The sequence below is a fragment of the Diaporthe batatas genome, assembly GCF_019321695.1.
Source record: "Diaporthe batatas strain CRI 302-4 chromosome Unknown Contig00007, whole genome shotgun sequence".
NCBI classification, from domain to species: Eukaryota; Fungi; Ascomycota; class Sordariomycetes; order Diaporthales; family Diaporthaceae; genus Diaporthe; species Diaporthe batatas.
In genome coordinates, this window is record NW_025408554.1 from 2,234,449 (window position 1) to 2,258,500 (window position 24,052).

A 24,052-nucleotide genomic window follows, 5' to 3' on the forward strand; every position below is an offset into this window, starting at 1 on the left:
ATTATGTTCGAATCGGTCACGGACGCTCCCAGTTATAAACGCAGGTTGCCCGGCTGCATGGATTCGGTTGAGCCGACGACGTGGGCAAAATAGGAATTCAGCAAGGGCCTGGCAACACCGAATGCTGAAAGGTACCTTTGTGAGGTCAGCAGTACGATTGTGCCTCAAGACACAATACCAACTTCATCGACCTTGCACGGATGCGGCGCCACCCACCTAGCAGGTTCTACTGCAGAACAGTTCCTCTGAAGATTCTCCAATAACCCAAGGTAGCCCTGCATAACCTCAAAAAGGCACACAATGGCTCTAATCGGGCAGCGCTTCCACACAATTTTCTATAATGTAGCTTTCTATGAGAGAATCTGCTGTGGGAATACACTTCTGAGCCAACCCCATCCTAGGGGTATCTCTCAGGAAGCAAGCATGCTACAAAGGCTCTATAATGATGTGTCAGTTTTTCATTTCTCCGCCCCCCGCCCCCTGCGCATGAGCTTGCATTGCTGTCAGTGTATTTGAGATCGTGGTTCCCTAGTTCACCTCAGCCTATGTGGACGGTACGAGCTCTTCTCTAACAATGCTATATATGTAGAGGGGCGGCAATCAGCCACACAATAAGGAAACGGGGTAATTTACCGTGCAGCACGGGCACATTTCGACCGGCACTTTATTGGACAAAGCAGCCGTACCTGAGCAGGTCACGGCACGAGCGCCTCGTTACAGAGCATTGATCCCCACCAAGTCACGAATGAGCCTCAGATGCCACGATCTAATTCATTGGTCTTCAATCGGTCTGCAGCAAACTTTGCATCCCTGGTTTGCGGACAGGCTGGATTATCAGATGAGACGATGAGTCTCTGATCCTGGAATCACCTGAGAATAGTGCTCCTCACGGCATCATCGACCCTCAGGCGGCTGATGAGCTTGTCGCTGCTCTACCCTCGAGTATACTCACTATAGCCTGGGGTACAGGCGCGTAGACCATAATATCGTTGTGCCCTAAGATCGTCGGTAAGTCCGCCGCCTCACAATGATTCAACCCCTGTAGGTGATTGAGGGGTGACTCACCTCCAAATGCGAACTGTTCATGTGTGACTGTGAAGTGTTAGTGCGGTTTGTGCAGGCTTTTATTTGCAGACAACGAGATAGACCTAGCCGTCGAGAGCATGACAAGTGGCGTAGGGAATCAGAACAACAACTGAAGCCCAAGATGGCTGTCTGATGGAACCAGAGTGAGAGTATCTCGGATGAAGAGCTTACTGGTGATGTCGTTCTCGTTCCAGACGGTCTTGAATGCTTTCTCACCCCTCACCTCCGTCCTCGCGTTCTTCATCTCCAGGAACTTGGAAGCATCCATGCCATCCGCGACTGACGCCCGCGCCATGGCTTCGAAGATCTTGGCGCTTTCGATGCATGGTATGTCATTATCGTCGGCCGCATGGATTATGCTGACCTGGAGTGTCCCGTTGCGCTCGCGGTTCTGCGCGGTAAGGGCGGCGAGGCGGTCCAGAGTCTTCCACTTATCCACCACGAATCGGAGAAAGAAGCGCAGCAGGGGTGGACATATACTCAGAGGCTTGAGCAAAGGGACGAGCCCGCCCAAGGAGTAGTTCGCCAACATTGTCGGGAGACTACTGAAGGCCGCGACAAGCACCACTCCGGCAAAGTCGATGCCTCTTTCCCGCGAGAATTTCTCAGCAACTGCTGATGACACCGCAGTACCTAGGCTCTGGCCTAGGAGCAAGATGCGGCTTGGTGGGACCTCAAGGGTCGTGATGGCGTAGTCGACCAGGGCGGAGGCATCGGCAATGAGTCCCTGCTCGGACGGCGAGCCTGTGCTGTGGCCGAAGCCACGGTAGTCGAGCGCGATGACGTGCCACTTGTATGCGGTGTCGGTGAGCAGGCGATACTGGGGGGCGCGAGTGTTCTGGGCGACGTGGCCGGCGTTGCCATGGACTGGGCCAGGGCGTTGAGCATGAGAACGGGGCTGTGAGGGTGAGGGTGAGGGTGAGGGTCACGGGTGACTCACAGGACAGGATCAGGCGCGCGTCGGGGTCATCTCTCAGGAGCCTGAACGCCTCTGACGATGCGTGCTTGTCTAATGGGACGGGTGAGGCCCGGCTGAGGTCGGCTTCTTTCCGCAGGTACACCGACAGGGGCAGGATGTGCCAGCAGTAGAGGGCCGGGCCGTCAGGGGCTTGCAGGGTGAAAGGGGTGACTTGGTTTCCTAGCGATGGTTGTCAGGAAAGTGTCCTGGCAGGCAGGTGTGGGAGGGTCAAGCCATGACGACTCACTCGCAAAGCCCCATTTCTCGGGGTTCTCGACGTCGTTCCACCAGAGAGTGTGGAATTTATGGGCGTAAAGAGCCCTGTGTCGGGATCAGCGTCGGATTGCTCGTTGAGAGCCCGCACCACGAATCTCATGTACTTGCTGTTTCTGGATCAAAGGAAGGCCGAGCAAGGCCAGTGCGATTCCGTAGATGGCCAGAGGGCCCAGGGCAGCGAAGGCCCAGTATGCCTTTGTGGACTCCGAGGAATGTAGGGAAGGCATCTTGGGTATTCATGAAATGGGACGTCGGCAACGTCGATACCGGGGTGTTGAGTTGTTGTCAAGAAAGCCCTGGAGTCCGGCCCCCACTGGTGTATGCGAGTCTGGGGACCTTGAATACATAGGTACTTGAGTACTTAGGTACCACTACCCCAGACTAATAGTGGGGTCTTTCGAGATAGGTACGGAGGTAGATGGTGCCTTGGGTACCTGCTTACCTACTTGCCTACTTGCCTAGGTACTTACCTACCTACGTACTTACCTAGGCACAGCCTCATTTCGAGTTGTCCCGAGTGACAGTTGCCCGTCTATTCCATCTGTTCAGCGGCCGAGCTGGCGGTGCATGCGACGAGAAGCGATCTTCGTCAACGCATCGTGTGTGTGGCCGCCAGCCCACACCCTTGACTGCTTGCTTGAGTCCCTAGGGGGTGCTCCTCTCAGGCGAGGGAAGGGGGAGCCCAGGACAGGACGAAGCTGCAGTCTTGTACCACCTACTACCTACTAGCTACCTAGGCATCCAGGGCAGCACCTAGGTACCTGAGTAGCCATCTACTGTGTAAGCACTCCGTACCCAGGTAGATAGATACCTAGGCGGGTACCTGGCTCTTCCAATCCAATCTTGGCTCCGAACCCGACCCCCGACCCGCATGCCCCCGTCCTCCGTTGGACTTTCTTCTCAAACACCCAGATTACCTTGGACGGCATACGGCACAAGGCATCTCCACCCCCATCGCCTTCCTCTCATGCCCACCCATCACTCACTCCGACCCGGACCAGGCCTAGTTCCATGACCGACTCGGTCGATGCCGGCGATGCGCCAATGCATTTGACATAGTGCCGACACCTCTCGACTGACCTCGTTGGCTCCCCAGCCATACCAACCCAGTCCACCAGCCCCGTCCACCATCCCAGTCCTGGGCTGCGGTTCACGCGCCATTGTCGTCCTCCCGCCCACGCCGACTGCTCGTCCTCACACCCTCACCCTCCCTCTCCCTCGCCGCCATGGAAAGGAAGAGGAGGGTGCCGGCACGTGCTGCTGCGCGCGTCGAGCAGGCCGCCAAGAAGAGCAGGACCTCGACGCCTCCCGATATCCTTCCCGCCACCCCATCGAGCGCGCCCAACTCCACTCCTGCGCCAGACCCCGTCGACGAGCCTCAGAAGCCCCCTCCTCCCCCCTTGCCCACCTCCATCCACCCAGGCAGGCCTCTACCGACCATTGAGGGTGCTGCGCAATCTGCAACTCCCCCCCAGAAAGACTTCCAGTCCATACAAGAGAGGTAGCTGCCCCTTCCCTCCCCACCGCCTAACCCGGCTCATGCCTGACCTTGTCTCTCACAGCGGCGTCCTGGCCGAGTCGCTCTCCCGTTCTCGCCAAAGATGGATCGGCGATGGCCTCTTCGAGAAGTACTGGACGAAACCGACAAAGAAGAAAGGCGTCGTGCAGGAAGATGCCAAAAACCCCCCCAAGGATACCATGGCCAAGGTCGGGCAGGTCACAATCTCCCTTGAACCGCACTACTTCGAGGCCACCGTCTATGCTGTCAAAGACCCGAACAGGCCTGCGCCTCAGCCTGTCTTTCGCCCAATCCTGCAGTATGGCCCCCCTAATGGTGCCATGCCTCCACCTCCTACGCCCTTGTCCAAGACCGCGGCGCACTCAACTACGCCCGCGCCCGCGCCTGATCGGACACAGGCTGCCCCGGCGCCGGTGCCGTCCGCTTCCACATCCATGACCACGTCCTCTGCGGCTCCTCAGACATCGGCACCGCCTGCCGCACAGCTGCCCTCTCTAGCTCCCCAGGTCGCTCATGTCCCGCCCACGACGAAACCGAGCACGTCCCCTCGTGCGATTGGCTCTGCACCCCCCCTTCCTGAAGCCCCGGCAGCACCGGTCGCGACAAATTCGAACTCTATGGGTCCCCTGGTCCCCCAGGTGCCTCACCCGCCGGCATCATCGTCATCACCGGCACCGTTGAGCTCGGCTGTAGCCCCGACTACCAGCGCCTTCCTCCCCCAAGGCCCTGTCCCCGCCCCCGCCCCAATGACCGGCGTGTCTACTCCACCACAAGGCAGCTCGCGCCAGCTCCATCCTCAAAATCCTCCGAACCGAGGCCCTGGGCCCCCGGCCGGCGCGGATCCCATCATCGTCACTCTGGCCGAGAAGGCGAACGAGGACCCTCAACTAAGAGATCTGATGAAGCGGGTAGCCAACGGCAACGCTCCCAAAGACGAGCTCGCCCGCTTCCAGGCAATAATTGACCAGATAACTGCAGAGAGCAAGCGCAAGGGAGCACTCAAGGGCCCCTCAGCGGACCGGCTTTTCGTTGACGGGAGGAGTGTCCGCTATTTCGCTGATGAAGTGGATGCCATCATTGCCATAGTACTCAGGTCAAACCCGAAACAGACGTCTGCTGATCTAGCGCCACCCTCGGGTAGTGATCCCCTGGTTGTCGCGCTGGTCAAGAATGCACTGGACGACCCCAGGACCCTCGACAGAGTGCGACGCATAGCCAAGAACAACCCCGAGTTCTCCGATGCTACCGACCTGAAGGAGACACTAGATCGTCTGAAGGACCTTTTCGGGCAACAAAAGCCCCAATCCGCGGGTGCACCTGTCAGGCCCAACGGAACACCAGGCAATCACTCGCCAGGTGTGCAGCAAGCGCCGCAGCCCCCGCCTCCGCAGCAGGCCCTTCGCTCTAAAGGTCCGCCTCCGGTGGTGAAGCCTGATGTCTCGGCTCTTGTTTTCGAGTTTGGCGGCGGGAACGGCGATCGATATCTTTTCCCAAGGTTCAGCATCCTGGAGCAAGTTCAGACGCCGAGCGGACCACAGGTCATCGCGTCCTTCCTCATTGTCAGGAAAGGGAGCACCTCTGAATACGGCGGCGACCCGAAGCTCGATTACTATCAACCCGTGACAATTAGGATGTCGTCATCCCAACCCAGAACCCTGGATCACTTCTCGAAGGTTGTAGCACCGGAGGAAGAGGTCAAGCGCTACATGGAGGATGTGATGGACAACATGACGCGTGCAGAATACGTTCTATTGGCAATGCGACTTCCGAAGCCTGAGAAGGATTCCAAGGACGACAGTCACGGCTCTGAGAAGGAAACTAAAGCCGAGGATTCGAATCACGCGACTCCTGAGACTGAGGACCCGGATATACGGAGGAAGGGCCTCACATGGAAGAAGGACAAAACAATAAAGCAGCTGTCTGCGAAACCTCACGGGACGAAGCACGGTGGTAGGAGGCCAGTCAATGAGGACGAACAGTACCAGAATTTCATTGCGAGCGTAAGCCGCAAAGAAACTGAGGAACAACAATAGAGTACTTTGGGTGCTCGGGTTCGCTATCAGGGGTGGGAGCTTTGACGCAAGGGGTGCCACAGCCTGAGGTTTTATTGAGGTCCCCTACGTACCAGGAGGCCATGGCAGCCTTGGCCTTGATTAGACACTCGAATCATCATTTCGCATACATGCTTGAACTAAAAGCTAGGTTCCAACAGTCCTAAGCTATAGCAGTTATTAAGTTATTTATATAATAATAACAGATCTTTAACATTAAGTTAAGACTTATAAATATATATATACTTTATTTAAAATTATAATATTATAAGTTATATAATTTTTATAATAATTATTTTAATATTTATTATTATATAAAACTATTATATATTTTCTTAAATATTAAAATAAAAGTAAAACTAATTACCTTTATTTTATATAATTTAATAAATTCTTACTAGTAAAACTGTATTAGAATTGGTCCTCACCCCATCCAAGATGCCGGTTGACCTCGTTCATTGCATTGGCCCCGGCCCTGAAGAAGTCTAGTGCGCCGTCAACTGTCGCATGACCAGTGTTGAAGGTCGGGTTCGCATCATCGGCTGCGACCAAATCCTGCTGATCCAGGACACCTTGCCTCTTTGATAAAACCGCTTTTGCGATGGGTCTTGCCCACACGTTATACCATTGGTCTTCAGAGAGCGAAACATACCTCTTGCGCCCTTCGGAATCTACCCTTGAGAAATGCCAATATGCGGTGACGGTGTCGAATGTCTTTGTCCGCAAGAATAGGTAGGGCCAGGAGAGCAACCACAGCATACTCACGCAGAACAAGAAGAAAACCCACTTGTTCAGTCTCCACTGGTTTATCCGGCATTTGTTCCAGACCTGGACGTTGTGGTCCTGTACTGGGAAGGACACCTCAAGGTGTCCTTTGTAATTCATCCGCCTTATGAGGGTCTCCAGCTGTTCCCTCAGTCGAGCCTGGTCGAAGCCCATCGTTCTTCGCCTCAGCGAGAAGGACTTCAATCCGGAATGCGAAGCGACGTACAGGTGACACCATTGCGTCAAGTTTGGCTTGTTGAGGGCGCCCAGTTCGATGTTGGCCATGGCCTTTGGCGCACGGCGCGCGAAGACGGTGCCGCGTTTGACCTTGTCGCCATTCTCGACAGTACGGAGCTCGGACCAGGCATGCCTATTGCTCGCGTCGGCGAAGAGGTAAGGCGTGAGCTCAACCTTAACGTCGAAGTCTGTAATGTTCTTGTTCTCCCTCTTCCCGTCGCGGCCGCTGCGCTGCTCACGGTGGTACCCATATATGCGTACAAATGGACGCGGAGGGACGGCTGCCCAGCTACGGACACACGTCTCGAGCAGGTCTGGGTCAGAATCTAGGTCGGCCGACAGATAGTGGGCAGCTTGTGCATCGCGGGAGAAGGGCTGCAGGTCCGAAGACGAAGAATAACCAGGCAGGGTGGCATCAGAGAGCAGATGGGCGTTCTGGTCGGTGCTTGCGCCTGCCTCGGCCACCTCTTCGTATATGGGAGGCAGGTCGTGGTGGCCATGTGTGGTGTCGAACAGGCTCGGTCCACCCGCATCACAATACTGGTCTCCAGGTTGTTGTGTGTGCAGGGACAGAGCGTCGGAATCAGGCGACGCGCTGGGGAACATGGGCTTTCCCATTGCTTATCTTCTGTCTTGTCTGTGGTTTGGTTGAAGGTCCAAGGAGAATTACTGATGCTAGCCCGCCGCCGGAGGTAATTGTACGTCGTTTCTACGAGAGAGAAAAGACGCAGCAACATGTGAAGGCGGAAACATGAACGGAAAGGAGGGGGTGTTCCTTAGGCACCTGCTAAACCTAGGTACCTACTACCTAGGCAGCTAGGCACCTAAGCACTATAGAGCTGTATACACTTTAAGTATAGAGATTTAAGTAAAATAATATTAGTAGACTTTTAAAAGCTTTTTATATTTAAAAATAAAAATAGTTTAAGTTTTTTTTTTAAAATTTTTTTTAAAATACTTTTAATCTTAAAGAGAAATATTAATATATTTTATTATTGCTATTATTACTTAGAAGTATTAATAAAGAAATAGTTCTAAGGTATCAGAGACTATGTAAGGTATTTTTTAGAGCTAAAGAGATGGTCTAGAGACTGTAATTATAGACCCTATGGCGAGTGCTATGGTGGGTCTCTAGCTAACTCGCCCCACACGAGCCCCTCTCACGATTGCGCGACTGCTTGCTTGCTTGCCTGCTTGCTTCCTTGTCCGGCTGGCCTCTCCACGTCTACCCCAAGTAAGCCCAAGGCTTTCACCTCGCAGCTTCTCCAAACCACCACACCGCGAATAGGTGCACCAGTGCCTTATTACACCGGGGAAACATGACAGGCACAGAGTCCAAGGAGGCCGGTGCAGGCAGTGCATCAGCAGAAAATGCAACGGGGCTGGACAAGGGCAAGCGACCTGCCGTAGCTGGTGCAGATGAGGAGGTTGCGGACGTTCCCGACGACGACGACAACGATGATCACGAGGTAGACGATGTCGAAACGAACGGCAAGGATGGAGGAGAGGCCGGGTCATCGGGCAAGAAGAAGAAGAAGTCGAAAAGGAAGAAGGTCAAGGCAGCCCTGACCGGAAAGCCAGACGACCAGATGGCCCAGGTGAAATCCGTGCTCGACAAGCTGCCCCAGCACGACCTCCAGGACTTGATCTCGCGGAACCCGGCGCTTCTCAAAGATTACAACGGCGATTCCGCAAAGGCTGCAGAGGCCTTCAAGAAGCTTTCCCTCGACGAGGTCATGACCGGCCTGGCTCTGAGCGGCAAGAACGCAAAGGACATGGCAAGCTACAAGTTCTGGAAAACACAGCCCGTGCCCCGCTTCGACGAGGAGATGCCCAAGGACTTCGAGGAAGGGCCTCTTAAGATACAGACCGTTGATGACGTCCCCAAGGAAGCACCTAAGCTTGGGATCGAGGGCTTCGAGTGGGTCACCATGGACCTGACAAAGGACGACGAGATCAAGGAGGTCTACCAGCTACTGAACGGCCACTACGTCGAGGACGACGAGTCCATGTTCCGTTTCAACTACGGAACTGCAATCCTCAAGTGGTAAGTTGTGGGCAGCCCCGAGCCACTCGCCAGCTACACGAGCTTAAGCGAGCAAGAGCACCAGCGCTGATCGCTTTCCAACCAACTACAGGGCCCTCATGTCCCCAGGCTGGTCCCCAGAGTGGCACGTCGGCATCCGCGACTGCCGCCTGCCCACCAAGAAGCCCCTCGTTGCCTTCATATCCGCCGTGCCCGTCAATCTGCGCCTAAGAAAGAACATCATCCGTACCTCTGAAGTCAACTTTCTCTGCGTGCATAAGAAGCTCCGCAACAAGCGCCTCACGCCAATCCTCATCAAGGAGGTCACGCGTCGCTCTAACCTGCAGGAGATATGGCAGGGCGTGTACACCGCTGGCATTGTGCTTCCCAAGCCCGTCAGCACCTGTCGGTACTACCACCGGGCGCTGGATTGGAAGAAGCTTTACGACATTGGGTTCAGCCCACTCCCACCAAACAGCAAGCCCGAGTGGCAGATCCGCAAGTACACTTTGCCCGAAAAGACAGCCACCAAAGGCCTGCGAGAGATGACAAAAGAAGACGTCCCCGCGGTGCACAAGTTGATGAAAAACTACGTTGATCGTTTCGATATGGCCCCTGAATGGGATGAGAGTGAAGTGGCGCACTGGCTTCTGCAGCCAAGGGCTGAAGGCGATGAGCAGGTTGTCTGGTCATATGTGGTCGAGGTAAGCCATCACACGCGCGCGCACACACACATGCTCACTCACCGGTTCGAAATTACCCTATCTTGTTCCTTTGCTGATTGCATCTTGCAGGACGAGAACCACAAGATCACGGACTTCTTCTCCTTCTACAACCTAGAGTCCACAGTCATCAACAACCCACGGCACAAAGTGGTGCGGGTGGCTTACCTCTTCTACTACGGTACCGAAGTTGGCCTTACTGCGCCCTTCAACAAAGCCGCCACGAAGGAGCGTTTGAACGAGCTTATCCATGACGCATTGATCCTTGCCAAGAGGGCGAAGTTCGACGTGTTCAACGCGCTGTCGCTAATGGACAATACGCTGTTCCTCGAACAGCAGAAGTTTGGCCCAGGCGACGGGCAACTGCATTACTATCTGTTCAATTACCGCGCGAAGCCCATTGCCGGTGGCATCGATAACCAGAACAGGGCAGACGAGGACCATCTCAGCGGAGTGGGCTTCGTGATGCTCTGAGATGGGGGCCAAGAAGAGGCAGCGGGCAGGCCCAAACTGCTACGTTCACACGTACCAGGCAGGCGTAGAGCATTGACAGGACCCGCGAATGAAATATCCATCAGACTAATGTGCTAGTCCAGTGAGCACATGTGCGATGGCGCACAATGTATAATGTGCTTTGTCATGAATAGCTGACAGAAGATGGACTGGTTTGTACGGCGGCGCCTCGCCTCAGCCTATTCGCCTGGCCGATCTAGCCCCTCGCCCTTCCGTATCCTCTCTTCAATGAGCTCATGGAACCAGTCGGTGCGCTGCAAAGGGGGTACATGCCCCATGTGTGGAACGAAGACACCCATCAGCCCGGGTCCCGCTTCTCCCCCGAGAAATTCTAGCAGCTTTCTCCCGTGGGGGATGGAGATCATCCTGTCGGCCTCTCCGTGAAGGACTAGAATTCGGCCACGCCCAACCTTGTCGGCCATCTGCCTGAGCTGTTCCCTGCTCTTATGGTGCCAACCTGCGGCAATGAGCTGGAGGAGGAACCCCTTTGTAGTGAAACCCTCGGTGTCAAGGCGCTTGTGCATCTCCCCTGCCACGAACCTCTCGTAATTGGTGGTAAAATGCAAATACTCGCCTTGGCCACCTTTGCCGCCGGGAGGCAGAACCTTTGGCGTTACGCTGGGATCGGGCAAGTGAATGTCGTCCGTCCCCATTAGGTAGGGTAGTGGAAACATATTTGCTGCGCTACTCCTGACACTGGCTTCCAGACTCTTCGGAACCAACATTTGCGCGCGCTGTACCATGTTCTCCCAGAAAGTGGTGGTGTTTTCGATCGCCGCAGCAGTACACAGCAGATTCAGCGTTCTGATATGCTCGGGCACAAGGCATGCAACCTCTTGTGCGATCATGCCACCCATGGAGATTCCCAGCACATGTAGTGTCCGCTCCGGCGGAGGCTGGGTGTGCCGTGACTGAGGGGAGAGCACGCCGGGTGGGAGCCAGCCGTTATGCTCCAGGACTTCAATAGCATCCTTTGCCATCTCGCTGGTTGAATAGCGCATTAGAGGTTTATCAGAGCCGCCCATGCCGCGATTGTCGATTGTAAGCACAGAGTACTTGTCGCCGTGTTCGTGACCGAAGTACAGGGTCTGTCGCTGCCAGGCCGACTGGAATGAGCCCAGGCCCATCAAGAACTACGGACGGGCAGCTTTCAGCATTTCGTAATGCCCACGGGTGGTTGGGGAGACTCTCAGGGTGAGGGAACATTTGAAGGACGGAGTGGGCTGATCTTGGGCGTCGGGTGTGCACATACAACTAGCTTGACGGCCCCATGGCCATGGATCGCCCATGATACTTTCAAAGGACCACCGCGGCCTTCTGCCACTGACAGCAGCCCGGCGCGCGTGGGTTCCAGGTGCCAGGTCGCCGTGGGAAAGGCAGGATGCTTCATGACATCGGAGACAAGGGGAAGCTGGGACCTATGGGGCTCATCTCAGTTACGTGAGGGTTTGCGCGAAGAAATAGAAGCTCACCACAGCTCTTCCCCTGGCGCCGCCATGATTTATCTATGGTCAGTCGAGTCGTCAGTGGTTTATATGAACAATTTACAGTTGATGTGGTCGCAGGTCAGAAAAAGTGAAGGCTGCAATGGGTGCGTGACTGCTAGGTCGCATGCTCTGCCGCCTGACCAAAAGGCCATAATAACCAATCTGGCGATTGGCCATTCCCTAGCAGTTACAAGTACCGTACCGTCACTAAGGCACAGTTAGGATGACGTCAGCTGTTGGCCTAGGCTCTAGCTAGGTATAACGGTATAAAGTTATAATAAGTCCTACCTCTACTATATATATATATATATATATGTGTGTGTGTGTGTATAAATATATTAATATATAATAAAGTTTTAAGTTAATGATTTATTAAGTTAATTAATTAATTTATATTTTAAACTTTTTTATAAAAAATAAAAAGAAACTTTTTTTATTTTATAAATTATTAAATTATTTAATTAAAGGAAGTTCTTTATATACTCTACAAAAGCTGCTATAGTAAACAGTAAGATAGATATAAGGTATTTAAATATTTGGACATTTGCTACCCTGGTCCGTGCTAGCTGAGGCCCACGTGTGTTTCTTAGGCCGTGACTTCCACAACTGGTGTGGTCGATACCGTGTAGTCATGAACTCACGCTCTGTAAAGGTATTCCTGCCTCAACCCGGCAGCATGAAACCCGTATGTACCACCCGCGGAAGTGTGCTTTGCTAGGTTTCGGTCGATGGGGAACCTAAGCCACAGAGGCCCTGAACTGCTCACGCCAGACTGGGTTCCAAAGAAGGGACAGACACCAATATCTCGATCTACTCCAGGTTGCCGTGTGCCATGACGGCGGAACTCCCCTTCAGCCGCAGCGCTGCATGTAGAAGTGCGTGCAGAGCGGTGAGCACCCGTGCACGCCTCGCTTCCTAAGGTGTCTTACTTCACAGGCGCGCAGGTTCATTCAAGGCTCTTGACCATGATCACAACAACGATCCGATGGCACGGACGGCCCGCCACGGACGGCCCGCTTTTGTGAGCATTGCAGCATATCCTGATGCCACCGAGGGAGAAGAGGGTGGACAAGTAATAAGACCCGTTTTAGCCCGGTGGAACTATTACCTGCGCCGCAGACTGCCGACCCTTCTCTTCAAACCGTCGACGAAGTCCCTCGGGCGGCTTGAACTAGCAGAAGCACTGCTGCTCCGCTGCCGAACCAAGATGGCAGGCTGCCCGGATTCCTTTGACATGTCGCTGCCACCATGAGGCCGCTGGGGAACCAACTCATACTCACCCGGCCTCTCACGGACGGACTGAGACCGTGAGATAGCCTCCTTGGCCCGCCGTTCCCGGTCCAAGGTGAAGCCGGGCTCCCCCTTCCCCTTGAGGTCGTCCGGGTGGTATTCCTGGGTTCCGCATCAGCACATGCACGGAGAACTTCACACGGCGCCTGCGCGGGGCCTGCAGGCATGGGGGTGGTGAAGGAGAAGGCCGGGCTTACCACTCCGGGCCACCGCCTGTAGGGGCCACCGCCGGCAAGGGGGTCCCTGAGCATGTCGGTGCTATACTCGTAGTCCATGAGCTCACCGTTGAGGGCACGCTCGCCGGGGGGGACACTGGCGGTGGCGTCGAGCGGCCTGCCTCTGAGAAGCGCGTCGAGCTTTGCCTCGCGAGGGGTAGCCTTCCAGGCCGCGCGGTTGCTCTCGCGGACTGCAGCGACAGGGGAGAATTTGGAGTTGAGGTTGAAGGATTTCATGGTGGCATCGTAGGGCCCGCCATGGTGGTAGGGCCCGCCGAAAGGGCTGGTGTCCAGCCTGTCAATGGTGTCCGCGACGTACTTTCTGGGTTTCGGGCGGCGATGGGCGCGGTCCGACTTTGAGCGGCGCAAACCACCGTCGTAGGAGGGCGGAGGGTCTCGCATAGACATCTTGGGCAGGTGGAGCTCTCGCAACAGGGCGGTTTACTGTGGTTGGAGGTGTGAGGATTGCACTGGCAAGGCAAGACGGGCGAGGCGGGACAGAGGGGAGGTGCGCCACGGCCAAGTGTTATAACCTCCAAGGTTGTCGTCTACACAGTAGGCGTGGCAGGGCATTGCGTAATTCCTAGTTGCCCAGGCTGGCTGTGAGGCAGTGACGCAACCTGGAACCTAGAACTTAGAGAAGTCGCTGGCACCCAGGCCTGTGAACCCGAGCCTGCCGTTCCAGGGCCCAGCCAGGGTCGATCGAGTACGAGCCCGACGTCATGGCCCAGGTGCCCAGGTGCCCAGGTGCCCAGGTGCCCAGGTACCTAGGTACCCACAGTAGGCAGCTGCACATGTGCTGGGCTGGCCCCGCTGCCCCACCGACAGGGCTGGGCTCATCCTGCTTCGTCCCCATACTACATACCTACTTGAGTGTACGCAGCTCCGACAGGCCGTGGCCGTGACCCTGACAGCCATGGCATTGGTCGACTACCCGTCCTCCGACTCGGGCTCTGGCCCCGAGTCTGGCCCCGAGTCTGGCCCCGAGTCCGAGTCTGAACCGGGACACCAGGCAACAGCCCTGCCGCCCTTGCCTCCCGAGTTCCACGATCTGTACGCCTCCACCGTGCGAGCCGCAACCGCGGACCTGCCCAGCCTGCACCAGGGCAGGAGGCGCACCATCCCCCACAAGGACGGCAGCTGGCCCAGCCACATCTACCTTGAGTGGCACCCCTCCTCCTCACAGCACCAGCTCCTGCAGTCGCTCCTCGACGCCCTCGCCCGGGAGCTTGCCCACCTGCTCCCCCGACACGGCCTGGCCGGCCTCCTGACCTCGGAGCTCGGCGCCCCCTTGCCCCTGCACGTCAGCCTGTCCCGCCCCTTCGTCCTGCCCACACTCGACAGGGACCCCTTCCTCGACCGCCTCGTCCGAGACACCCCGCGGTCCAACGTGCCCGCCTTTGCCCTGGTCTGTTACGACCTGGCTTGGCACCGCAGCCCGGACTCGGAGCGCTCCTTTCTTGTCCTGCGCGTGCGCGGCCCGGGCGGGTCCAACCGCGAGCTATCCGCCCTGCTGTGCACCTACAATCGCCTCGTCGCATCCTACGGCCAGCCGGAGCTCTACGCCCCCCGGGCTTCCGCCCACGGCCCAAGCAACCCACCCGCCGATGCCTTCCACGTTTCCATCGCCTGGTCGTTTGCCGCCCCGACGCCTGAGCTGACCCGGAGGACCGCCGACGTCTTCTCGCGCCCCGAGTTCCGCCACGCCATCCTTTCGCAGATCAGCATCCCGGTCGACGGCGTCAAGGTCAAGATCGGGAACATTGTAAACAACGTTGCCCTGCGAGAACCTGCGAGCACGGGCGGCCGCGGGAGCGGGAGTGGGGGCGGGAGTGGTAGTGGCGGGGGGCTTTTCTGTATCTGAGCGGATTCACCACGCCCCGTGTGTGTGTCTTCACAGTGTCACAACCCGAGCCCATACACATTCCTGCGACGGCATCCTACTTCCTGGTGACAGGTATATTGCCGCATCAACTCACTACTGCCTGCCTGCCTGCCTCCGCCCACCCGACCCACCGCCCGCGTGGCACAATGCAGCGCATCGAGGTTGTTTGCACGCAATCTGCAGCTGGCCATGCTGTGCCTTCTCCTACTTCTGCTACTGCTGGGCGTCATCCTCCTGGGCGTCCCTACACCGGACAGACTCTCCAGATGAGATCATCTCCTTGGGCTTCCCCGGCCCCGTCCTACAACTCGTCCGCTTCCCGCCAGTCTATCGAGGGCCCACCCGCCTCCCTCCAAGCAAGCTTCCAGCGACGCGGTGTGACAGGAAGGCCGATGTAGTTCTGCCACAGGTACCGGGCCTCCTGTTTTACGAATAGCCATCTGCTTCGTGGTCAGCACAGGCTCCGAGCCTCGACCGCGAGCCGGTCACTTACATCAACGCTGGCAGCTCCGCCCAGCTCCTGAAAATTGACCCGAACGCCTGTTTCACGCCGTCGAGCTCCTCGTGGAGCACAGTGCCCAGCCCAGGTGACCGCTTCTCTTCCCTGTCCGTCTTCTCGACTATCACATGACGCGGCTTCTTCGCCCGGTCCGGGACTGTAACGTGGCCACCGCCAGCGTCCCTCTCGGGTACCTCTGCCTCCTTCGCCTCCAGTTGTGCAGCCATCGATCTAAACCGTTGTATTGAATCCAAACTCGAGGTCAGTCGCGCGTACGTGTTGAACAGCGCCACCAGCTCGGTCCGCTTAAGGATGGGTATGTCTTCGCTGTCGTTGTCGAATTCGAAGAGAACCTTCAGCGCCGTGCCGTATCCCGCTGTCTGCAGCTTGCCCCAAAGCCGGCACTTGTCGCACCCGACGCAGTCCATCAGGCGGCTCACGTTGCGGAACCGGTTCTTGAAATCCTCCTTGAGAGAAGGGCCCTCGCCATTCTTGAACATCAGGCTCTCGTCAAAGATCTCAGGGACGGACGAGGAAGCCTGCGTCACCGCGAGGACCTTACTTTTTGTTGTCGCGTCCTGGTCCGGGTCGCCAGTGCAGAAGGTGTAGTCCTGGAGGTGAGGGCCCAGCTTCGCAATCGCGCGGGTGAGCAGGGCGTAGTTGAAGTACAGGTTGCTGATGCGCTCGGGGAACTTGTGAAGCCGGTGCAGGTAACATTGCAGATTGGGCTGCCACTGGCCTGTGGTCTGATTCATCCAATCCCAGCAAAGGTGCGTGCTGATGCTGGTGTGCATCCCAGACACGACCCGGTAGAAGACCCGCTTCTCGACACACTCGTCCTCCGCTTCAAGGCCCGTGTTCGCAACAAAGGGCGTGTTGGGTCTCTGCTCGCGGTGTTCCTCGAGCAGCTGTTGGCGGCCGGCGGCCTCCATGACCTGCCTGAAGTCCAGCGCAGCTGGGCCGTGTGCTGGCGAGGACTGGCCTAGCGCAGCAGTGTGAGGGAATGAGCTCCTCTGGAAGCAGTTTTCGCGGTAGATGGCGTTCCAGACCTGTTGCGCGCCCATGCCCGCGTAGCCAGTGAACCTCTCCGGATTCTGGAGCAGTGAGACGTAGTCGCCCTTTGACGAGGCGGATTCGTCCTCGGGAACACAGTAGTCGCGCTCGTCGCACTCGTCGTCGTACTCAACCACACAGCTCTCCCCAACATCCTCGCCGAGCTTGCCCTGGAGCGGTCGTTCAGGGCGCTCCCGCTGTATGGTCCTGCCTGGGTGTTTCGCCAGGGGCCCTTCCAGCTTGCCGAGCTCGTGGGCCCGCCACACCTCGGGTATGTCCTCCTCGTTGTCAAGAGTCTGCACGGCACAGGCGATGTTGCCGCACATGCCGTCCTCGTCGTTCCAGAACGGGCATGTCTTGTGGAAGAGGTTGAGTCGGTAATGGGAGAAGAAGTCGGTCGAGTGGGTCAGGTCCTCAACAGCTGGTTTGACCCTGCGGTTCAGGTCCTCAAGCGTGGAATACGACGCGCAGGCGTCGGAGACGATGGTCTTGGGTGATATCTGGGGAGGTTGGGAAGCATTAGAGATTACTAATCGATATGTTGGAGACGCTGCTGAGACCAGCCAGCAGGCCAAGAGTGGTAGATATGCATACTGCACAGTCATCTTGCCCTTGGCTCTGGCAGTGAGCAACCGGGCCCCATAAAGCAAAGAGAGAGAGATAAAAGGGCCGAGCAGCTCTCATGATGGATGTAGGTGTCGTGGTAAAAACGATGGGGGTCGGATGGCTCCCAGGTTGTTGGTTTCGCGTTTCGTTTCGGGTTGCTACAGGTGGTCGGGCTGCCGGCTGCAGGAGGTGGGCTATGGGACGTTGGCCATCGGCCAAGGGCCGTGAAAAGGTTGCAGGTATGCCGTCGTTGGACCGTGGACTCTGCAATGAGTCCTCACAGAGTCTATACTTCTGTGTTTCTCGGACGGGTTGCGGCACAGTTACGACCTCTGCTGGATGACGCCTGGCTGGGCTGGTAGGGTGCAAGTACAGGTGCAGGTGGTGATTATAAAGCCTCCGAATATGTTCATGAATAGAAGAGTAACAACAAAGCGCGCGCACAAACACAAACTCGTCAGGAGGGACACGTCTGTATTTCAGGATGAAGTGCAGTAAGACGGGGGGCCCTTTTCCAGCCAAAGGAATAAAGAAACCACAGCTCAGGAGGCGCCTGTATGCTTTATTAATAACCGCAACGTCCCGGATGAAATGACAATGTGTCCAAATGCGAAGTGGGATGATGTCGCGCTGTTGTTGTCAGATTCACTGGCCAAGACCGCTGTGCCCAAGCGGACTCACCCGCCCCCTGGAGCACGGCGCATGCTGCAGCGCTAGCAGTCAACGGGTCCGCCACTTTATTTAGGATGCAGGTGGGGGGGGGGGGTCCGGCAGCGGGCTCAGCCCATGTACCCTCGTATCACTGTCCCAGACACTAATCTACCTCCCATGCACCTGGGTGCCCGAGGTGGGTAGGTATTCATCGTCATGTGCTAGGTATTTTGAGGGGCATCCGTGACAAAATTCAACCGAAAAGGTTCCCCATTACAAGGAAGTCTCAGAAGCCCCCTCCCTTCCAGGATGAGCTGAGCATACGCCAACGGCCAATTGTGAAGCCGTGCTTATTAGGACTGCAGATGATTCTGCCAAGTCTGCCACTGCTGGAGACCCGTCTGCTGAACGAGGCAGCCTTGGGATATCGCAGGACACCCTGAGGCGCCTCTGGGAACAGCAATCATTCGCCCCCGGGGTATCCGGCCATGCACAGGCGAACAAGCGAACAAGCGAACAAGCGAACGTTGAGGGATGATGCCGCAAGTGGCCGCCCGCCGAGTCCTAGAAATCACAACCACACCAGACCCAAGCCAAAGGTAGAAACCCCTCTGTGAGGCCTTGGAAACCCTGTCCTTCTCATTCGTTGTCTGTCTCTGGGAGTTGACTACTGATCCCTAGCCTTTCCACGTGCCTGGAATCGATGTACTCCGGCGACCACACGGACCGCAACAGACCGTGGCCAAATACGCCGCCCCTTCCCCCAGCTCTACCGCCAGAGAGGCCGGCCCATAAGGTAGGTGCCTAGGAAGGCAGACAAAAGAACCCAAACCCTCCCAGGCAAGATCCAGAACCCCCAAAGCAGAAACTATCACACAGTACACCATGCCAGGAGAACGCCTAGCCGAGAAAAAATCCGGGGTTGCCGAGGATGACAGATCCACCTACCAGATATGAAGGACCGGTTGGGTGGGAGACCGATGTTGTGATTGTTGCTGTTGTTCAAAAATGTCCATGACTATCGGCAAAAGGGTAGAGTGCAGTCATCAGGCCGGAAGTCCCGAGCCAGGCCATCGCTATGCAGTTGTAGAATGCGAGATAAGATACACGTGTCGTCGAAGCGCTGTAACCACCGGGCCCATACTACCCCTCATTGTGCAGGTGGTTGGTAGTTGAGCGGTCGTCTATTGCACAGGTTAGCTGCCTGCGCGCAAGAACCAGGACCAGACGCACATGGGCGCAATGGTAGGAGTTTCCGCCGAGGAGGGTGAGCGAGAAGGGCGCGCCGGGGGAATGCCCCGAGCCAGACGTACTTGAAGAGCAGGATGTGCGGCTCTGGTTCGTGAACTTCGTAGTGCTCCCAGCCCAAACTCTGCGAGATGGGGGCAAAAGAGGCGAGTTAGCCATGTCCCATACGTGGTCGCGTCCCCACTGTTACGTGCGGCTGGGCGCGTTTTAACGCGTCGCATACCTGAGTGATGCCCATTGACCGCCACTCGTCCTCCCAGAGCAGCTTCAGGGTCCCCTTTGAGGAGTCGTGGTACTCCTTTGGTATGGCCTTCAACATGGCCTTTGGAAGCTGCACATGTCGGTATTCGAATTCGCTGTCCGAGTACCTGGGGAAGGGGCATGTTGTCAGTGGGGACGGCAACAAGGCGGCGCTGGTAGCAAGAATGACTGACCGGGACGAGTAGTGGATCGACTCAAGGAACTCCTCCAGGCGCGCCCGCTCGTTGTCTGTCAGAGGACGCGGCTTGACATTGCGACGCGACGTGTCGATGCCCATGTCGTAGCCGGATGCCATTGTGCCGGCCTTGCTGTGATGCAGAGCGAGCCCGGTCGGTGGAGGAGAGCGCGAAGGCGGACGGGGGGTCCTCGTGGTGGTCGCGAGCGCAAAAAAAGACACACGGCGTTGGTTCGGCAGCTTGGCGCGGGGATGCGCGGGTGAGATGGGTAGAGGGAAGGAGATGACGCTTCTGTTTACTCCCGGGTGCTACTGTTCGCATGTGGAGGGGAAAAGCAGGGAGGGCCAGGGGGTGGGCAGTTGCATTGGGTGTCTGAGCGCACTGTCTCTCTCCTCGTCTGCCCTTGCACATTCCCCTGGTATCTAATATCTTCCTACCCACCTGGGCACCTGGGCACCTAGGTACCTAGGTACTTAGGTACCTAGGTAGACACAAACCCTGGAGACTGCTAGCAAAGTAAGTCCTGGTCCAAGCGTTCAAAGGCTGACTTTAAACCCAACCCCCCCCCCCCGATTCCCTCCAAGGTCACCTGACCCTGGGAGCTCCCTTGCAGCTGAGGAGCCGCTCGACGGGCCTAGTCGCGCGCCTGCTCATTTGACTTGAAGAAAGAAAGACGCCCATACGTCGAGTCACTTTGGTTGGGAACGGTGCATTTTCCTCACGTTCTGCAGGCCCTTCGGTCGACGTTGGACGCTTGTTCGAGTTGCAGGTCGCGTACAAGGGTAGCCACGTCTTCCTACAGCAGTACGGTCCTTCGCCTCAGAGGAGGCCCCCCCGGGTTATTGCCGTCGCGTCTGCTAGGCACTGAAGGCGAGCAACAGGCTTGGGCAGGCCGCTCTGCAAGTCTGCGGCGCCGCCGTGCGCTTCTGTTACGCTGCACTCTCTGAGATTCCCAACAGCGCGACGTGACAGGAAACCGCCCCCCCCCCGACAACGCCTCGAGCAATATTATGTTCCGCCAGATCTTGGTCCTGTAACCCATCGACACTTGAGAGCAGTCATCCGGACGGCCCCCTCCCCCACCAACAACAACAACAACTGCCGACATCGTTGCAGTCTCCTGCTATGGAGAACAAGCGCAAGGCGAGCGCGGCTGGCCGAGGAGGCGGCGCCGACGGAGGTGAGCCCGCAGCCAAGAGGCGCAAGTTACCTTCGGTGAGTCTGGTCCTGTCCTGCCCTTTGTGTGCGGTTACCATTGGTTCTGTCTCTCGGGTGGTCCACGCCGTGGTCCACCGCCGTCTGTCAAGGCCGCCGGACCGGAATCCCCATGTCGCTCACGCATGCGTCTTGGGGACAGCGCAGGTACCTTGCGGCCCATTTACGCGCCTTGGACCGCCACTCTTGCTGCCCGGCTCCGTCCGTCCACCCCAAGGGCGGGCGCGTGGGCTTCCTTTTGCATGCCATCTGCCTCTGCCTTGCCCCTGCCCAACGTGGCGTGCATCGTTACCATCGCGACTCTCTCGCACCGCATGCAGGTTGAAGACGCATCCACGAAGTTGCGGCTAACCACGGTGACACCCAAAACAGGACTTCCCAGACCTGGCAAAGCATGAATCCCCCGAGTCCACCACAGCGTACGGCCTGGCTTTTCTCGAAGCAATACGGAAGACGGCCGACAAGCAGTACGTTGGAATCCCACACTTGCCATGCACTGCGGCCAGGGCGGCGCGCGCGACCTGCCGCATCATGACTCGCCGTTGCACCCCATGATACGCGCGCCTCAATTGTGCATTGTCCGTCTTGGTTCTGACATTCTGACCTCGCAACAGTGGACGAGGAGTCGCGGGGTACTTCGAGAAGCTCCTGCCTAGGGAGGGCAATGAGGACTACTACCGGAGGATTCACATGCCAGTATCTCTCCGGGTCATTGAGCGCAGGCTGTACCGACATGAGCTGGCGAGCATGACCCAGTTGGAAAGCTGGATGAAGCGCATGGTCAATAACGCAAAGGAATTCTACTCGCGTGGCTCTCAGACGTACGAGGACGCCGAGCGCGTCAGGAAAGCCACCAGCAACTACATGGTCAAGACGAACCCGGCGTACAAGAAGATACCAAACTATGCCGCGACCCCGGCTGCAACCCCTCCAGACTGGGACATCGACGCCGAGATTGCCGCAGAGGACATGCCGTCAGAACTGGCAGCCAGCGACGAGGCCCCTCGACCCTTGCGGCCCCCGCAACCCCAGCGCCCCGCCGACGAGGAGGATGCCGAGGGCGAGGATGAGGATATGCCCGATGCCGACGCCGACGCCGACGCCGACGCCGACGACGCCGACGGAGCCGAGGGTGACGCAGACGTCAGCCGTGGATCCAACACTCGCATAGTGCTGAAGAGACGTGGTGCGCGGTCGAGCGGGACCGAGGGCACCCCAGACGCGCGGTCGACAAGCGACAACAAGGGCGCCGCACAGTTCTCAGAGGTGCCCTACCAAGGTCTCAACTTCCAGCAGGCTCAGGAGAAGCTGGTGGACGAGTTGTCGACGCGCCAGGAAGAAGGGTACGTCATAGAACCCGCGCAGGTAAAAGCATTGTTTGGCTGACAGAACAGTGATGAATGGCCATACTTTGAGCCCTTTATCAACTTGCCCCCCAAGTCGTTGAAAGACTACTACCAACTCATCGACGAGCCCATGTCATTAAAGAAGCTCTGGCGGGCCATCAAGGGCATGGTTGGCAGAGCTGGAGCAACAGGGGTCAGTGAGTTCAAGAGCTGGGCCGCTCTGGAAGAAAAGGCGAGCCTTCTCTGGGACAACGCGTTCTACTACAACGAGGAGGGGAGTGAGATATTCGAGCTGGCGAAGGAGCTAAAAGTAAGCCAGAACAGCACGCATGCCTCACCCTTACACACTGTCCGCGGCTCTAACATATCCCAGGACGCCTTCTACGAGCAACTCAATGAAGCCAAGGCATGTGTGGAAGAGCCGCCGCAACCCAAGATTATCTTGAGAGCGCCCTCAGCGCAGACGCCACAAGCCCAGTCTGGGCGTCCAAAACGGATCACCATCCACGTCGGCGGCGGCAGGGAGGGCTCGCAAGGCTCCCCAGCCCCACAAGCGTCTCAGCCTAGCCCGGCGCAGGGGCCGGGCGAGGGTGCTGTCAATGGAAACACCTCAAGGCCCGCCCCCGTCCACCCAACGACAGCGAACCTCGTCGAGGTCGCTGGGCCCGGCACACCATCTGCGGTGATGAAGCGCGAGGATTCCAACAGGGCATCCCCGACTGTGGCGCCACCTGTGAACAACGGCTACAGCTCCAGTGCGTTCCGGCCTGTGATACTCCCCCCAGCCAGTGGCCTTGGCCAGTCGGCGCCGCATCCCGGCGCCGCTAACGGACACATTACTGGACAACATCAACAACACCATCAACAACAACAACATCAACAGGCGGCCGCACTGTACGACTCCACATTCCGGTGTACAGGTATCGGTAAGTCTGTATCCCATGATAGCTAACGAACACCCCTTCTTACTCGAATCGATCACAGGTCTGTCGGACGCAATTCTGGCCAACCTGTGTCTACGTACACCATCCGACAACGGCGCGGAGAAGCAATTCGTGTTCAACGTACCCCCCCATCCGAAATTGCTGCAGCAGTCTTTCACAGTCAATCTGGGGGCCAACCAATGGAAACTTCAGATAGTGCCACAGGTCTCGCCAGCCCTCGAGCAGCAGCACCGCCCGTACAAGCTGTACGTGGTTGTCAACGGACAGACCCTCGCCCGCGGGGTGCCAACACCACGCGACACCCTCCAGAGCGGAGAACTGCTGTACGATGCACAGCTCCACCAAGGCGTCAACACGATTGTACTGCAGATGATTGCTGCGCTGCCGAAAGGGCAAAAGGTGGCCAACGGCTCCGACGCGGTGCTTGAGAAGATTACCATCCTTGCGAATGTTATGAAGCAGTACTAGGAGCCTGTCTTCTCTTCTGCCCCGTGGCGGCGCGCCTGGTAGGTGATTCCTTCTGCAGACGGCGTGTGTGCCTGGCAGCCCGGCAGGGGAGGCCCCAAGGCCGGGTGGGATGGGACGCAGCATGCTAGAGGTGCAGGGCGGTCTTTTTGGGGCGTGGTCGACGAGGCTCGGTCATTCGTGGTTTGGCAGGACGAGCCCAGGCTCAATCTCGCCCTCAAAATTATTCTGCTGTGCAGCGCTGGGATATGGAGGTGGCTGAAGTAAAAGAGCGGCTGAGACTTGGCTTGAGCTGTACAGGTGTGTGTATGCCTGCAGTGGGAAAGAGCAGGACATAGTAAAATTCGTGTAATACTAGATCAAGCCGCCTCGAGCGGGTTTGAAGTCACCTTCATCTGTAAACCCTTGGTGTGCTCCGTACGTACCAGTAGATCTCTGCATCTCGTGTCATGGCGACTGTATGGCAAATAGTAAGCGGCTTGCTGTATGCATGTATGTATGGTGTTGTCTGGGTGTGTTATGTGATAGCTACTGTGTAGGTAGCCACTGTGTAGGTAG

The 24,052-nt window shown here is 57.2% G+C and overlaps 10 protein-coding genes across 10 annotated transcripts; 4 read left to right on the forward strand and 6 right to left on the reverse strand.

Moving 5' to 3' along the window:
* Positions 1-904: 904 nt before the first annotated feature.
* Positions 905-2,547, reverse strand: KVR01_006803 (uncharacterized protein; the record flags this gene model as incomplete). Its single annotated transcript, XM_044786081.1, has 6 exons — positions 905-996; positions 1,066-1,092; positions 1,258-1,953; positions 2,027-2,224; positions 2,292-2,365; positions 2,429-2,547. The coding sequence occupies 6 exons, from the start codon at positions 2,545-2,547 to the stop codon at positions 905-907; spliced, it is 1,206 nt and encodes a 401-aa protein (XP_044644234.1).
* Positions 2,548-2,947: 400 nt separating this feature from the next.
* On the forward strand, positions 2,948-6,117 carry KVR01_006663 (uncharacterized protein). Its single transcript, XM_044786490.1, has 2 exons — positions 2,948-3,821; positions 3,883-6,117. The coding sequence occupies exons 1-2, from the start codon at positions 3,547-3,549 to the stop codon at positions 5,870-5,872; spliced, it is 2,265 nt and encodes a 754-aa protein (XP_044644094.1). The 5' UTR covers positions 2,948-3,546; the 3' UTR covers positions 5,873-6,117.
* A 145-nt stretch (positions 6,118-6,262) lies between these two features.
* On the reverse strand, positions 6,263-7,607 carry KVR01_006862 (uncharacterized protein). The gene has a single exon (XM_044784774.1). It carries the CDS (start codon positions 7,508-7,510, stop codon positions 6,302-6,304), a length of 1,209 nt encoding a protein of 402 aa, XP_044644293.1. The 5' UTR covers positions 7,511-7,607; the 3' UTR covers positions 6,263-6,301.
* Positions 7,608-8,211: 604 nt separating this feature from the next.
* On the forward strand, positions 8,212-10,190 carry KVR01_006607 (glycylpeptide N-tetradecanoyltransferase NMT1; the record flags this gene model as incomplete). The annotated part of the gene is made up of 4 exons (XM_044790709.1): positions 8,212-8,939; positions 9,031-9,622; positions 9,713-10,102; positions 10,137-10,190. 4 exons carry the CDS (start codon positions 8,212-8,214, stop codon positions 10,188-10,190), a joined length of 1,764 nt encoding a protein of 587 aa, XP_044644038.1.
* Positions 10,191-10,332: 142 nt separating this feature from the next.
* KVR01_006927 (uncharacterized protein) lies at positions 10,333-11,651 on the reverse strand (the record flags this gene model as incomplete). The annotated part of the gene is made up of 3 exons (XM_044789671.1): positions 10,333-11,286; positions 11,406-11,571; positions 11,626-11,651. 3 exons carry the CDS (start codon positions 11,649-11,651, stop codon positions 10,333-10,335), a joined length of 1,146 nt encoding a protein of 381 aa, XP_044644358.1.
* A 1,093-nt stretch (positions 11,652-12,744) lies between these two features.
* Positions 12,745-13,553, reverse strand: KVR01_006896 (uncharacterized protein; the record flags this gene model as incomplete). Its single annotated transcript, XM_044786496.1, has 2 exons — positions 12,745-13,032; positions 13,128-13,553. The coding sequence occupies 2 exons, from the start codon at positions 13,551-13,553 to the stop codon at positions 12,745-12,747; spliced, it is 714 nt and encodes a 237-aa protein (XP_044644327.1).
* A 508-nt stretch (positions 13,554-14,061) lies between these two features.
* On the forward strand, positions 14,062-15,009 carry KVR01_006693 (uncharacterized protein; the record flags this gene model as incomplete). The annotated part of the gene is made up of 1 exon (XM_044789564.1): positions 14,062-15,009. One exon carries the CDS (start codon positions 14,062-14,064, stop codon positions 15,007-15,009), a length of 948 nt encoding a protein of 315 aa, XP_044644124.1.
* A 322-nt stretch (positions 15,010-15,331) lies between these two features.
* KVR01_006857 (ER oxidoreductin) lies at positions 15,332-17,187 on the reverse strand (the record flags this gene model as incomplete). The annotated part of the gene is made up of 2 exons (XM_044785169.1): positions 15,332-15,470; positions 15,524-17,187. The coding sequence occupies 2 exons, from the start codon at positions 17,185-17,187 to the stop codon at positions 15,332-15,334; spliced, it is 1,803 nt and encodes a 600-aa protein (XP_044644288.1).
* Positions 17,188-18,989: 1,802 nt separating this feature from the next.
* On the reverse strand, positions 18,990-19,643 carry KVR01_006707 (cyclin-dependent protein kinase regulatory subunit CKS1; the record flags this gene model as incomplete). The annotated part of the gene is made up of 4 exons (XM_044793272.1): positions 18,990-19,023; positions 19,153-19,211; positions 19,311-19,455; positions 19,522-19,643. The coding sequence occupies 4 exons, from the start codon at positions 19,641-19,643 to the stop codon at positions 18,990-18,992; spliced, it is 360 nt and encodes a 119-aa protein (XP_044644138.1).
* Positions 19,644-20,128: 485 nt separating this feature from the next.
* Positions 20,129-23,882, forward strand: KVR01_006890 (uncharacterized protein). Its single transcript, XM_044784310.1, has 6 exons — positions 20,129-20,739; positions 21,112-21,206; positions 21,354-22,082; positions 22,134-22,395; positions 22,459-23,011; positions 23,070-23,882. Exons 1-6 carry the CDS (start codon positions 20,650-20,652, stop codon positions 23,495-23,497), a joined length of 2,157 nt encoding a protein of 718 aa, XP_044644321.1. The 5' UTR covers positions 20,129-20,649; the 3' UTR covers positions 23,498-23,882.
* Positions 23,883-24,052: the final 170 nt, after the last annotated feature.